The 12,763-nt window shown below is 45.7% G+C and overlaps 1 protein-coding gene across 6 annotated transcripts in view; it reads left to right on the forward strand.

Annotated features, from left to right (window-relative positions):
* Positions 1–12,763, forward strand: part of TRIP12 (thyroid hormone receptor interactor 12) — a 167,600-nt gene that overhangs the window by 77,808 nt on the left and 77,029 nt on the right. For 5 of the 6 annotated variants that reach the window (XM_039487403.1, XM_039487404.1, XM_039487405.1 and 2 more), the window contains one exon: positions 4,075–4,180. In XM_039487403.1, coding sequence (XP_039343337.1) covers positions 4,075–4,180 — 106 coding nt within the window. Of the gene's footprint in view, positions 1–4,074; positions 4,181–9,260; positions 9,284–12,763 lie in introns of those variants that run through there. The other variant, XM_039487407.1, reaches the window with a different exon arrangement.

Below are 12,763 nucleotides of genomic sequence, written 5' to 3' on the forward strand. Positions count from 1 at the left end.
CCCACTGGCACTGGAGATGAGGCAGGCAAGGAGGCTGAAGGTGCTGTAGGCTAGGAGAAGCACATTGCACAGCAGCGGCAGCTTCCCCTACTCTGCAAGCACTGGGGGGAGGGCGCAACCCTCAGCCTGCCCACTCTCCCCCTTCCCCAAGCCCCCATCCTTGACCCGCCTCTTCTCCCTTCCTCTCTCCCTCCCCCCACCCCAAGTTCAGGAGGCAGGGGTAGGGCTGACGAGGGGAGGGGGCGGGGAGCCAGTACAAATAACCGGGGCCTGGCGGTCTGGAAGGGGGCCTGGGGCCCAGCTTCGTCGGCCCTGTTTAGCCGGTCCACCCTTGCTGGGGGGCCTGAAAAATTTTTTTCACCGGGGCCTGAACCCGCTTTCGGTGGCCCTGGGCAGGGGAGGAAGGGGGAGCCTGCTCCCCAAGTCCTTCCTCCTGCTTGGGGCAATCAGCTGGCCTGTGGTGTTTTGGAGGCAGGAAGGAGGAGCGAGGACTCGGTGTGCAGGCTCCCCCTCCCTCCAATGCCACAAGCCAGCTGATTGCCCCGGGTAGGAGGCAGGGGGGGAAGGAAGGGGAGCCTGCGTGCCAAGTCCTCGCTCCTCCCCTCTCCCTCCAAAATGCTGCAAGCCCGCTGATTGCAGCGAGCAGGAGGCCGGGGAGGAGGGGGAAGGCACTGATTTTCCCCCCCCCCCACTGGCGGGTGGGAGGCGCTGGGAGGCTGCCAGCTGTGGAGAAAGCAGGCACCCAAACAACTTGAGTTGAGCATTGCACAATTTTAAATGACCATGTTCCCTAATTGATCAGCAACGAAACAACGTTAACCAGGACAACTTTAAGTGAGGAGTTACTGTACATATGTTCCACTGGAACATGGGCATAGTAAAGCACTTTTGGTGCAGCGCACAAAAGTACTCTTTTGTTAAAGAACCACACATGCAAATTACAGATTGTATAGTTCACTATTATCTTAGAATTTGAACCAGTTTATGTAAATTCATTACCTGAATTGTTCTGTCCCCTAGTTGCTATTTACTCCTGGGAATTTTGTGCCAAAAAGCTAAAAATTCTGTGAACAATATTTTAAAATTCTGCATATTTTATTTGTCAAAATAACACACTATAACCATGCCAGTTTCAGTTATTTTGGTAATTTATTTCAAAATATCTGTCAGCAAGTATGTTTGTAACAATACGGACAACAACAAAAATATTCAGGAATTTTTTTTGACAAATGCCTTACTAAGCATATCAATATAAAACTTAGAGTAATTGATTTAAACTATAACAGAAAAAAGTCACTAACTATTCAGCATTTTCTAAGCACTTGAAAGTTGAGTTACAGAGTGTGTGGAGATGGCTGAGGAGAGGTTAGCTGTGCAGGGGGTTCAGCAGGCAAGTTTCTTTTTAGCCTTGGAGCAAAACCGGGTAGTCTGAAGAATTTGCTGCCAGTAGCAGTTTCGAGTATGAAAATCTGATATATTCTCTTCTCTCCATCAGTAGCAGATTCGAGTATGAAAATCCTATATATTCTCTTCTCTCCATCAGTAATGAATTTTGCAAGTGAGGGCACCTTGCCCCATCTCTCCTGTGCTAGTGGCTGTCTTAGGAAGAGCAGGCTGATGCTAATTTCTTCCTCACTTTTTCTGAGACTTATCAACTTCATGTCTGTATTTTCCATTAATATCAGACTCCTACAGTGGAGCTGTTACTCTCTATGCGTCACCTGGGGAGTGTTCCCCTATTCCAATTCTAGGCTAATGTCTGCAGTTTCAGAAATGTTCGTCCAGCAGCTGTCTGAGAAGTGTGAATTCAAATAATATCTTTGTGCCCAGGTTTGACAAATTTTCCTTTGCCTAATGATGATAGGATTTGGATTTTGTTTTTTTTTTTTTTGAGAGAGAAATTTTGCAGGGATTCAGGTTCCTCTGCAGTTTGCACAAATATAAACCAGAAACCCAGATGAGACTGAAAAAGCTGTTTGCAGACCTTGAAAGGCAACTGCCTGGCTGAGTCCCAGGCACCCTGGTTTAGAAGGGCACTGGGAGTGGTGGCCCCAGCATGGCAGTAGGGATTGGATAGTCTTGGAGATTAAAGAGCTCTAGGTAAAACAAATACAAGCAGATTATGTGTAACCCTTCTGCCGGGCCGAAACGATAGCAGCAAGGGCCGGGTTCAATACATAGGGGTCCCTTCCCCACAACATAATGCAAAACCAGCTCGAGCCCCCACCCAGTGACCTGGGAAAATCTTACTCACCCCTGGGCACCTCGAAGAGGCAATACTTCCCCTCTCGCAAGCACAGAGTCTTGGTGTAGCAGAAAAGGTTTAATTACATGACAAACAACAAGCATTAAACTGGGAAAATACCTCAGCTAGAGTTCATAGGTCAAACCGTGAGCAAAGACCCACTCCAGCAAATTGGGCCATGTCCTTCTCTCGGGGCCCTTGAGTCCAGCAACCCCCAAATCACCCACAGTCCCAAAAGTCCCACAATCCAAAAGTCTCTGTCCCGAGTCAGTGCAGCCCCAGAGCTCAAGAGTCTCTCTGCAGCGGTCCCCCTCCCCAGCCTGGGTAGAAAAGGGCACCTTACGTGGTTTCGGGGCCAACTGCCCTGCCTCTTCGTGGGGTTCTGCTTCCGCTAGTCATCTCCGCAAACAGCTCAGCTCCGCTTGCTCTGTGGGCTGCTCTGCTCTGCCAGCTGCTCTGGTCCACCAGCTGTCCTGTGAGCCACTCCAGCCGTCTTCACGAGCTGCTTGGCTCCACTCTGCTCTGCCAGCTACTCTGCTCCACAGTATGGCTTCAGGCTCCCCCACTCATTAGCACAGTACTCAGTGCTCTCAGCTCAGCAAGTCCAGCTCTTCAGTGATTTCAGCTCTTAGTGATTCCAGCTCTTAGTAGGGGAGCCCCAGTACCAGTGAATTCAGCTCAATAAACTGCATTTAGACTCTTAAGGGAATCAAAAATTAACTCTGACATTCCACAGTGGAGAGAGGCACAGGTGGAACTGGTGCTTCTGGCTCACACAAAGAGCCTGCACCACCAAGTACAGATCTCTGTCCCCAGCCTCTCTCTTCCCAATGGGTTTTGGAACCCATGTGCCCCATCTAGCAAGCGCTATCCAGCTGACAATGAAACCCCCCATCACAAGACAATTTTGTAGTTCCCCGTTTACCCAATCAGGGTGACAACATTTCATTCCTCCTGCCCCAATAACAACGAAATTGGGGCTCCCACAGCTGTGAAAATAACCATCCCATGCTGCTTTGCGGTATGCTAAGTGGGGTGGGAGTGCCCATGCAAATAACCGAAATACCAATGCAACACTTTCCGCACTCCCCATAATTTACCACCAGATGTCAGGGTGGGGCTCATCCTTACTCTGCTTACATATGGATAATGGTAGTGCAAGCCTCTTACTATTGACTAATATGCATGAAATCTGATTTTGAGCAGGCCACATCTGTGGGATGAGGGTCTTACTTTCTACACAATATTTTACCTTTTTGGACTACTCACATGATAGGGACTCCCATATGTGAAGACACTGACCTCAGCGTTTCACATAAACCACCAATTGGTATCTAGAGCACCTACTCTTAGTCACTAGCTTGACCTAGATAAAAATTGGCAATGTAGCAGTGCTGAAATAATCTTTCTATTTAAACATAAAGGAGTGATGGGAATGTGTGGTCTGCTTACCAGTATGTCTAATGAAAGAACAGATAATATACACAATGCCATGTCCTGTAATGTAGTACCTGTCGTAGGCAAGGCCTCCCATCACTGCTATAAAATCATAGAAATTTTGCCAGGTGTCCAAAGAACACATTTTAATAATTCCTTTTATTAATTATACTGAATTGTGTTGCTAGGCCATTAAAGCTTTCCTTCAATATTAAAACACAAAAGGCTTTGTTGTGGCAGTTAAAAGTAGGTGGGTGGCTGAAAAGAGGAATTTATTGGTGTCTTGTCTGTGAAACAACACAAACTTTTGCTGTGCTTCTCTACTTGCTATGTACTTGAAAACAAAGACTGGAGTGTTGTCCTAACTGTCTGTCTGTATTATGTGTAAATAGGTTTAAGAAAATCTACGAAGAAGCGCAGCGAATCACCACCTGCAGAGCTCCCCAGTTTGCGGCGGAGCACACGGCAAAAGACCACGGGCTCCTGTGCTAGCACCAGGTAAATCTTACTTTCAGGATTATGAGCTATGAATGACTATTACTGCAGTTGATCCAATAAAGCTTGCACCTTCTGCTGATGGAAAAGGGCTTCAAATTGCTATTGTAAAAAGTGGCTGTGATTCAAATACTCACTGGGTCACAGATTTATACCAATATAGAAGTATATGTGGAGTTTGGCATCCTTCTGCATGATGCTACTGACCTCCAATTACTGAGCAGGGAAGGACTACAATATAGTAGGCTAGCTCAGCAAATTGGTGATAAATGTACCATTGTGTCCTCTGAATCAGAGATGGGGGAAGGCTGTTTAAGTGGGACACCCTTCAAGGTCTCTTCCTTACTTTTTAAAGAAATCATTGGTAGGCAGCTGTTTCTGGCGGGCACTTTGCTTTGAGGAAGAATAAAGCTTGCAAGCTCTAAGTCACTGTTTTTGTTTTTTAGAAGGTGTTGGGTTTTTTTAATCAGAAAGGCAGGTGATCATAAAAACTTGCTATCCAAGCCAGGGTAATAGTAAACTACAATTTTATTATAGCTTATTTATTTTTATATATACTTTACGTTGTAGTTATGTTCCTGAAAAATGAGACTTTAAGCGAAAAGATGTTAAACAAATCCAATTTCCCCATAAGAATTAATGTAAATGAGGGGGGTAGGGGGGGTGGTTAGGTTACAGGAAATTTTTTTTCACCACACAAAAAACTATATATTATATAGATATACACACAGTATACGTTTTAAACAAACAATTTAATACTGTTTACAGCTATGATGATTGTGAAGCTTGGTTGAAGTGGTGAAGTTAGAAGATGGGATATTTCCCAGGGAATGCCTTTCTGCTAAATCAGTGGTTCTCAAAGTTTTTGTACTGGTGACCCCTTTCACACAGCAAGCATCTGAGTGCGAACCCCCCCCCCCCCAAATAAATAAAAAATAGTTTTTTATATATTTAACACCATTATAAATGCTGGAGGCTGACAGCTTGCAAACCCCCCCCCCCAATGTAATAACCTCGTGACTTCCTGAGGGGTCCCGACCACCAGTTTGAGAACCCTGTGCTAAATGATGAACTAGCACTCGTCTGAGCCCTCAAGGGTTAACACGTTAATGTAGCGTCTCATTCTATAAGACAGCAGGAATGAAGGGGAGGGGAGATAGCAAATCAGACAGAGACAGACCCACACCTTGTGTGTGGAGGGGAAGAGAAATGCATACTGCCCCTTTAAGTAAGCTGACCCACTCTTAAATGCATTGTCTTTTTAAGTGGATCAGGAAGTTGAGACAGCAGCTGCTGCCCCAGGCTCTCTGTCTGTGTCCCCACCCTGCTCTATATGGAGAAGGGGTAAGCAGGGTGTAGGAGCAGGGGGGAAGGGGACACCCTGACATTAGCCCTCCTCCCTTCTTCCCGGACAGCAAGCAGGAGGCTTGGGGAGTAGCTCCAAGGCAGAGGGCAGGAGCAGCACATGGCAGTGGGGGGAGGGACTGCTGCAATTGCTAGCCTGCTGGGTGGCTGCAGCACAGGGAACTTAGGGGAGCGGGGACCTAATGGGGGGAGCTGATAGAGGGGCTGCCGGTCTACCTTGGTTCCAAGCCCCCACCAGTTATCTGCAACAGGCTGCTCTTTCTGCAAGCAATGGACACAGCATGCGGCTGCCAAACGACATTAGAAGGGAGCATTGCACAGCTTTAAACGAGCATGTTCCCTAATTGATCAGCAACGTAACAGTGAAACAACATTAACCGGGACGACTTTAAGTGAGGAGTTACTGTATATTTTTTGGCAACTGCAAATCACAATTTGATTTCCTTTTAGGAGGAAAGGATCCTCTGTTTGTTTGTCCAAAAGAAGCTCTTGTTAATTAAGCAAAATGCAACATGAGTTAAAATGTCACCATGTTTAACACTGTTCAGTCACTAAATATTCAGTTTAATAGACTTTTTTAATATACTGTGCAACTGCAAGCCAAAAAAAATCTGATCCAAGGTTCAGGCACTAACATCTGCATAATAAGTTTGGGTCTGTAAAGTCTTGGGAGTTTCTCTTGGAAGTATCTCAAATATGTACAAGAAGCCAGATGGGTTTTTTTGGTTTGTGTGTTTGTTTTTATTATTGTGCTAGTTTATGGTTTTACTAACAGCCCTGTAGGTGACTGCATATCTATATCACAAACTTTGGTTGGTGCAAGTTACATTGGCATAAAACTGTTGATGTTAGTATATCAGTTGGCTCCTTGCATTATTACTGTGTACTCACCAAGAGTGCTTGTATCAATGCACTGTGCAGTGCACCATGGATAGGTATTCCAGCATGCAACTTGCCATCATCCAGCATGCTGTCTTTTGGGAAATTTTGGCAATGCATGTGTCATGTTTTTGGGGTGCAGTTCAGACCAGCGAGGTTGCTACCTCCTCCCCTTTAGCGCTGGGTGCCTTAAATGCTCTGCTGCTCTAGCTCCCTGTCTGGCTACTCCCAGCCAGCATACAAATGAGCACTGAGTGTATGATGCCAGCAGCCTGCTTGTTATGCCATAGCTAGGGCCCTTCCTGCTCAAGAACATCTGGAGCTAGACACCATCAGCAACATCCACCTCTTGCATGAATGAATGAATGAGGGCCCTTCCAATTTCACGGTCCATTTTGGTCAGTTACTTGATCATAGGAATTAAACATTTTTTTAAATGATTTCAGCTATTTAAATCTGAAATTTTAACACATTTGCAATTGTAGGGGTGGTGTGTGTGTGTGTGTGTGTGTGTGTAGGGAGGGTTGCAAAGTTATTGATGGGAGTGTTGTGATTCTGCTACCCTTACTTCTGCGCTGCTGCTGGCGGCAGTGCTGACTTCAGAGCTGGGCAGCTGGAAAGTGTCGTCTGGTCGGGAGCCCAGCTCTAAAAGCAATGTGCTGCCAGCAGCAGTTCAGAAGTAAGGATGGCCTGGTATATTATTGCTACCCTTACTACTTTGCTGCTGCCTGTAGAGCTGGCCCTCAGTAAGCAGCTGCCGCTCTCTGGCTGCCCAGCTCTGAAGGCAGCACAAAAGTAAGTGTGGCAATACTGCAACCCCTCGGCAACTTCCTTTTGGGTCAGGGCCCACAGTTTGAGAAATGCTGGTCTCCCCCATGAAATCCCTATAGTATATGGTAAAAGCACACACAAGATCAGATTTCACAGGAGGAGACCAGATTTCATGGTCTGTGATGCATTTTTCATGGCTGTGAATTTGGTAGGGCCCTAGCCATAGCCATACTCCAGTCTCCTTCAGCCTTGGCTACTACTAGCCAAGTGACACCCCCCACCCCCCCATACATACCCCAAGGCCTGAATTTCCCCCCAAACTCTGTCCTGAAATGTCCAGCTCTGTCCTAGTATATTCAGAGGAGTAATAAGGTTCTACTTATTACTTAAACTGGAGTTAACAATCACGTCAACTCACACGCAGCACTAGGTTGGATTAGATTAAAAGTAAAACAAGTTTATTAACGAGAAGAGGTTTTAAGTGAGTTCAAGTACAAGGGATAAAGACAAAAGTAGCTACAAGCAAATAAAAGTAAAAGCCACTTTCTAGTAACTAAGAAGACAAGCTACTAGAAAGTGGTAGGTTCACGGTAGGTTTCTTACTGTTCTTTCTAGCCAGGGCTGACTTTCTCTGTCAGGACCTTCTACGGAAATACAAGGTGCTGGTTTCCCTTTTCTTCCTAGCGGAAAGATCTTTGCCTAAGCAGGTTTCTCATCTATGTTCAGTTCCCAGAGATTTCAGCCCCCTTGGTTTGAGGGATCCATCTTTCTCTGCTTGTAAGAGCTCTTGCCCCTTGTATTTGTCCAGTGATGGATGCCAAGATGACTTCTTCTCTCTCCTTACATCTTTCCAAACTCACTGTTTAGTCCTCAGGATGACCTCACTCTGTTATTCCCTGTCTGTGGACCCCTGCCCTGCTCATTCTTATGTAAATAGTGTCCATTGTTTGTGTTCATACCTTGCTTGCTTCCACTGGAGAAGACAGATAGCTGCCTTCCCTCCTGTGTGTGGGAGAACCTGTTTCTCCCTTTGTTTGGTCACTGACTTTAAAACATATCGGGTGTTCACAATTCCTCATAGTGTTAATTTTTTTTATTATTTTTATATTAATTACCAATGTCCTTAACTTTCATAAAAGACCTTACTTAAACAGTTTTTTATAATTACGTATCATTTGAGGGTCAGACTCTCTCAATGGGCGATCTCTCCCCCACACACACTTGTTAGGTTGACAGCTTTGTTTATCTTTTATGCAAGTGTACCTTCTTTGTTTCTGCATGACAGCCAGGCTGGTCAGACAAAACCAATGCACATTCCTTTGTCCAATGCAGACTGTGTTGCTTGCCAAACACATTTTCAGAACATAATTTTAGTACATATTCATAACTTTGTACACTATGTATACACACATTATGCAAGAATATTAATGACCAGTGAATTATTAGTTTTCCAATGATATCTTGCATGATCCTTTTTAGATACAGATTATGACAAGTGTGTTAGGTGTAGTGAGTGTGTCAGGATTGATGACTTGCTGACACAGTAGTGAACATGGTGGAGAAGTGAATCAAGCAAGGGGGTAAGTTCCCATCATGCAACTTTCTTTTCATTGTCATCCATAATCCAATAATTTGTGCCTTTTATTAAAAAACAAACCACGCAGCACTTCTCTGTCCACCATCTCTGAGAGAAGCATGGAGTCCACACAGCACTGTGCTATTGTCATGAATGTGGCAAACACGGAGCGAACAATCCTCCAGTATTTGCATAGCTGCAGGAAGAACCGCAGCAGTGGAGGACATGGCCATTTTATGGTGGACAGATGGCTGTGAGGCAGACATAGCAAAATCCAGTTAAAGATGGTGGTTGGTGGTGATCACGGAGCAGCTGCAGATGGCAGTGCACTGCTTCTGGGGCCCAGAAGCAACCACTGACTGGTGAGATTGCATCATAATGCATGCTTGGGATGACAAGCAGTGGATGCAAAACTTTTGGATATGAAAGACCACATTCTTGGAGCTGTAGGCCAAGCTTGCACCAGCTTTCCAGTGCAGGGACACCAAAATGAGAGCTGTGCTGACAATGGAGAAGTGAGTAGCAATCTCTTTGTAGAAGCTTGCAATTCCAGATTACCAGTCAGTGAAAAATCATTTTGGAGTTGGAAAATCCATAGTGGGGCTGTTGTCATGCAAGTATCCAGGGACATTTAATAGTCTCCTGCTACACAGAACTGACACTCTTGGTAATGTGCAGGACATAGTGGATGGATCTGCAGCAGTGGGGTTCCCAACTGCAGAGGGGCGATAGCACCTACATCCACATTTTGTGGCAAGGTGGGCTGGTGCCAGAGTATCTCAACAGAAAGGGCTACTTGTCTATGGTTTTATGCAGCATTGGTGGATCACCAGGAACGCTTCACTGACATCCATGTTGGCTGGTCAGGAAGGTGCATGATCCTCGCATCTTTAAGAACATGGGCATAATCTGCAACAAGGGAGATGTAGGTTCAATATTAGGAAAAACTTTCTAGTTAAACTATGAAATAGGCTTCTGAGGGAGACTGTGAAATCCCCATCGTTGGAGGTTTTTTAAAAAGAAGCTGAACAAACCTGTCAGATATGGTCTAGGTCTGCTCGGTCCTGCCACAGTGCAAGGGGCTGGACTGGATGACTTCTTGACATCCCTTCTAGCCCTACATTTCTTTGATTATATGACTGTTTGTTGATAAAGCTGCAAGCAAGGACTTTTCCTCACCAGTGGATTACTGTTGCCAGTAGTGATCCTGGGGAACCTAGCCTACGCCTTGCTCCCTTGTCTGACAAAACCATGCACTGGCCACCTTGACAACACCAAGGAAAGATTCAGCTACTATCTCAGCAGGTAAAGAAAGACAGTTGAATATGCTTTGGTAGATTGAAGGGATGCTGGTAGTGTTTAATCACAAGATAGGATTTCAGGGAGCAAAATATCCCAGTGGTTATAGTGTGTGCGCGCGCGTGTGTGGTGGCCTGTTGTGTGCTTCATAATATCTGAGAAGCAGATGAAGGGGAAAGCTGCTGCTAGGGTCAAGGGCAGAGGTGGAGTCACTGTCTGCTCATTTAGAACGAAATGCAAGCACCATTGGAGTTCCATGTGGAGCTATGTGGCTGAGGGAGGCCTTGAAAGAGCACGTTAACAGTCAACCACAGAAAACAATCCACCACACCATGTTACTATCTGGCCCTGAAGTTTTGGGGGCTCTTTGGGATTGTGAAGTGCTTGTACACTTGTAGATGAAACACTGCCTGTTAATGCACCTGTTAATTTTGCAATGCTTGCTAAACACCTATAATTACATGTTTGTGACTGATCTTATAAGTTCTGTCACCTTATACAATAACAAGTAATGGGCGCTTTCAGTAGCACTAGGCATTCTGCTGCATATGTTGTGAAATAATAAAGATTAATTATTTACCAGAAATAGATTCTTATTTCAGACCAAAACCAGAGCAAAAATGTGAAATTAAACACCTACAATAAACTTTTGGAAACAAATCAATGGAACAGAATTTAAAAAGGGAAAGAACATGCATGTTCATTTTGGGTACACGTACTGACCTGAGAGCTCCACGGTTGCTATACAAGTGAAGCTGTGGTTCTCCTTACTGTTCTGTGACCTGGAGTGGTGGGAGTAAGGATGCAGTCCCTGATGTCATGTGGATTGTTTGGGGGGTATAGGTAGGTACTAAAATGGATTTCTCTATTGACTGCAAAGGGAGGTGAGCCTGAGATTGTTGAATTTGTAGGTCAGGGAGAGTCTGCACATTTGTTTGCTGCTGGGGAAGCCCCACTATGTCCTGATGGATCTTACTCTTGACTCCTGGGCCTTTTTGCTGTACACTCTTTCCCTCTCCAGGTGGGAGGGATAGCTCAGTGGTTTGAGCATTGGCCTGCTAAACCCAGGGTTGAGAGTTCAATCTTTGAGGGGGCCACGTAGGAATCTGGAGCAAAAATCAGTACTTGGTCCTGCTAGTGAAGGCAGGGGGCTGGACTCGATGACCTTTCAAGGTCCCTTCCAGTTCTAGGAGATAGGATACTGTCTACAATAGTCATCCTTCATGCCCTCTGTTTGCAGTCTAATGCAGCACCAACTTTTCAGAATCTCACTGAATATCCTCACATGTTCTCCTTCCTTCTCCTTATGGTCAGGCATTCTGCAGTTGTGGAGTGGGGACTCCTCAAGGCCACAGCAGCAGCAGCCATAGATAAAAACCCAAAGATGTATGTATAGTCACAACAGGATGTAAGTGTTAAGTTTCAGAACTCCCTTCCCTTGGTCCCGTAATGTTTTTAAACAAGACATGCTTGTTGACACTTGAGCCTTGGAGTGCCTGTGCACGCCACCACTCTCCACCCCCAGCCATGGAGAGTATGGCCCAGAAAGGGTGTTGGGGTCGGGGAGGGAGGAATGAGGAGAGTTGCTTGATTGCATGAAAAAATAAAGCCCCCGGTTTCCATAGGTATGAGTGCAGGGCAACAGCACTGAGCGCTGGCACTATTTTCCATGGGCATTGCTGATTTTAGCTGATCTCTCACTCTTTGTGGGTAAGACAGGCAGAGAGCAAAGCTTGTGCTGCTGGCCTGTTTGGCTGCAGTGGAGTCTGCCAAAGTCATCACCAACTGGTGTGGGAAAGTGTCCTACCACAGAGGAAGAAATAAAACAGCTATCCCTAAAAACCTGTGGGAAAAGATTGCAGAATACCTCCCGTGAAAATTTCATTAAAATATCTCAGGAGGATTCAAGGGACATCCTTTTTTATGTAAACTGCTCTCCATGACCATCCTGACTAACTGTACAGGGGAATGAAAAGCAGATAACTATCTCTGGTTGTGATATCATTGTCTCTTCTAGTATGAGTACATGTTGGTCAGGTGCCATCTGTACATTTAAGTATGGTAGTGGGAACACACTTAACAAATACTCACCCATATTTAGCTGCTGGAACTGACTAGATAACACTGGAGCTTCACACAGATCCTGGCTTGTGGCATAGCTGGACCTCCCTATTGCATGTCCCCTGTTGTTGTCATCCTCACTGTGGCAGGGGTCTGTGTTTGGGGCTCCTCAAAGGTACCCAGGGTGTTCTGTGGGGTACTAGTGGGGTCTCCATCAGTATGGTATGCAGCTCGCTGGTAAAGTGGCAGGTCTTCAGCTTGGCACCAGATCGACTGTTAGCCTTTTTCTGGCCTTCTGGATGCCTCCTGAAGGCACTTTACTTTAGCACAGTACTGCTGCTGATTCCTGTCTTACTCCTTTCCCTGCATCCTCTGTGCCATCTGCTCGTAGATGTCCACGTTTCTACAGCTGGTCCATAGTTATTCTTGCATAGCCTATTCTCCCCACAGGACCAAGAGAACCAAAGCTTCTGTCCAAGCAGGAGTACGTCTGGAGCATGTAGGCAGCATGGTTGTTTTGGGCAGTTGCATGCAAGGGAGAGCTGCCAGATATGCTCACCAAGCTGGGCAGTTAAGAAAAGGCATTTCAAAAATACATGAGGTTTTTAAAGGTGTGGGGTGGCTTCTGGTCTCCA

Source organism: Mauremys reevesii, linkage group 9 (assembly GCF_016161935.1).
Source record: "Mauremys reevesii isolate NIE-2019 linkage group 9, ASM1616193v1, whole genome shotgun sequence".
In the NCBI taxonomy this organism is placed as follows: domain Eukaryota; kingdom Metazoa; phylum Chordata; order Testudines; family Geoemydidae; genus Mauremys; species Mauremys reevesii.